General features: G+C 58.6%; 4 protein-coding genes across 4 annotated transcripts in view, besides 2 other annotated features; all 4 read left to right on the forward strand.

Moving 5' to 3' along the window:
* Positions 1-19, forward strand: part of Tco025E_01743 (3-phosphoglycerate kinase, glycosomal) — a gene marked incomplete at both ends in the record, with an annotated part of 1,056 nt that extends 1,037 nt beyond the window's left edge. Inside the window, one exon of the mRNA XM_029368680.1 lies at positions 1-19. This exon is cut by the window's left edge and continues 1,037 nt beyond it. Coding sequence (XP_029231244.1) covers positions 1-19 — 19 coding nt within the window.
* Positions 20-106: 87 nt separating this feature from the next.
* Positions 107-466, forward strand: Tco025E_01744 (phosphoglycerate kinase; the record flags this gene model as incomplete). Its single annotated transcript, XM_029368681.1, has 1 exon — positions 107-466. The coding sequence occupies one exon, from the start codon at positions 107-109 to the stop codon at positions 464-466; it is 360 nt and encodes a 119-aa protein (XP_029231245.1).
* A 51-nt stretch (positions 467-517) lies between these two features.
* Positions 518-545: a sequence feature (GA-rich).
* A 9-nt stretch (positions 546-554) lies between these two features.
* Positions 555-1,367, forward strand: Tco025E_01745 (phosphoglycerate kinase; the record flags this gene model as incomplete). Its single annotated transcript, XM_029368682.1, has 1 exon — positions 555-1,367. One exon carries the CDS (start codon positions 555-557, stop codon positions 1,365-1,367), a length of 813 nt encoding a protein of 270 aa, XP_029231246.1.
* Positions 1,368-1,487: 120 nt separating this feature from the next.
* Positions 1,488-1,504: a microsatellite.
* A 228-nt stretch (positions 1,505-1,732) lies between these two features.
* Tco025E_01746 (phosphoglycerate kinase) lies at positions 1,733-2,107 on the forward strand (the record flags this gene model as incomplete). The annotated part of the gene is made up of 1 exon (XM_029368683.1): positions 1,733-2,107. A coding segment is annotated over one exon (375 nt), but the record flags the coding sequence as incomplete, so codon positions are not given.

Genomic DNA, 2,107 nt, shown 5'->3' on the forward strand with positions numbered 1-2,107 from the left:
AAATCTCAAGAGACATTAAATAGAAAAAAAATAGCAACTGTTTTTGAGTAAAAACACACAAACGCATACAAAAAGTTTGTAAAGGCCCCAACTCTGAAGCGAAGTGATGGCACTAAAGGAGAAGAAGAACATCGATCATATCGACGTGAAGGGCAAGAGGGTCCTCCTCCGCGTGGACTTCAACGTCCCTGTGAAGGATGGGGTCATCACGAATGACCACCGCATTCGCTCCGCCCTGCCGACGATCCAGAAGGTGCTGGAGTCTGGCGGTAGCTGCGTGCTGATGAGCCACCTTGGCCGCCCAAAGGGCGTGTCGATGACAGCAGCGGCTGCCTCCGGCGGCAGCAGTGTGCCTGGCTACGAGGCGGGAGCGACGCTGGAGCCTGTGGCCAAAACGCCTCAAAGAACTCCTCAACCTTCCGGTCGCCTTTGCGCAGGACTGCCTGAACGCCGCATCCATTGTTGAGGATTTGCAGCCTGGCGGCGTCGTGCTGCTCGAGAACGTGCGCTTCTACACGGAGGAGAGCAGTAAGGAGGAGGAGGAGCGCCACGCCATGGCGCGAGTTCTGGCATCCTACGGCGACGTTTTCGTCAGCGACGCGTTTGGCACTGCCCACCGCGACAGCGCGACAATGACTGGCATCCCCAAGGTGCTCGGCCACGGTGCAGCGGGCTACCTGATGGACAAGGAGATCTCTTACTTTGCGAAGGTGCTGGGTAGCCCGGCACGGCCGTTTGTGGCGATCGTGGGAGGTGCGAAGGTGAGTGACAAGATCCATCTGCTGGACAACATGCTGCAGCGCATTGACTACCTGCTCATCGGTGGCGCGATGGCGTACACGTTCCTGAAGGCGCAGGGCCACAAGATCGGGAGTTCAATGTGCGAGGAGGACAAGTTGGAGCTTGCGCGCTCGCTGCTGAAGAAGGCGGAGGACCGCAAGGTGACCCTGCTGCTGCCTGTGGACCACGTGTGCCACACGGAGTTCAAGGCCGTGGAGTCGCCTTTGGTCACGGAGGGGGTGGACATCCCTGACGGCTACATGGCGCTGGACATCGGCCCCAAGACGATTGAGAAGTACGTCGAGGTCGTGGCGAAGTGCAAGAGTGCGATCTGGAATGGCCCGATGGGCGTGTTTGAGATGAAGCCGTACTCGAAGGGCACCTTTGCGATTGCGAAGGCGATGGGCGAAGGCACGCAGGAGCTGGGGCTGATGAGCATCATCGGCGGCGGCGACAGCGCAAGCGCGGCGGAGATGAGTGGGGAGGCCCCACGCATGTCACACGTGTCGACGGGCGGTGGCGCGTCGCTGGAGCTGCTGGAGGGCAAGACGCTCCACGGCATCGCCGTGCTGGACGACAAGGAGTAGAGGCGGCGGCCGCCACGTGGATCCAAAAAAAAAACAGAACAAAGAAAAGCGTTTTGTTGGTTAACGACGTGCCGTTCGTCGTGCACCTCCCCCTGTCCTACGGTTGTTTGTTTCTGCCCTTGTGTGTGTGTGTGTGTCTTGGCCCTCTTGCGGTGTGCCGTACCATTCGCCGTTGCTGCCCGCGTTGGCGTGTGGCTCTTTTTCATGTGCTTGTGCGACCTTCGCGCGGCGCCGGTGCGCGTTCACGCATGCGAACAGCAAATCTCAAGAGACATTAAATAGAAAAGAAATAGCAACTGTTTTTGAGTAAAAACACACAAACGCATACAAAAAGTTTGTAAAGGCCCCAACTCTGAAGCGAAGTGATGGCACTAAAGGAGAAGAAGAACATCGATCATATCGACGTGAAGGGCAAGAGGGTCCTCCTCCGCGTGGACTTCAACGTCCCTGTGAAGGATGGGGTCATCACGAATGACCACCGCATTCGCTCCGCCCTGCCGACGATCCAGAAGGTGCTGGAGTCTGGCGGTAGCTGCGTGCTGATGAGCCACCTTGGCCGCCCAAAGGGCGTGTCGATGACAGCAGCGGCTGCTTCCGGCGGCAGCAGTGTGCCTGGCTACGAGGCGGGAGCGACGCTGGAGCCTGTGGCAAAACGCCTCAAAGAACTCCTCAACCTTCCGGTCGCCTTTGCGCAGGACTGCCTGAACGCCGCATCCATTGTTGAGGATTTGCAGCCTGGC

This window comes from Trypanosoma conorhini (genome assembly GCF_003719485.1).
Source record: "Trypanosoma conorhini strain 025E chromosome Unknown Tco_14.4_contig_00060, whole genome shotgun sequence".
Classification (NCBI taxonomy): Eukaryota; Euglenozoa; class Kinetoplastea; order Trypanosomatida; family Trypanosomatidae; genus Trypanosoma; species Trypanosoma conorhini.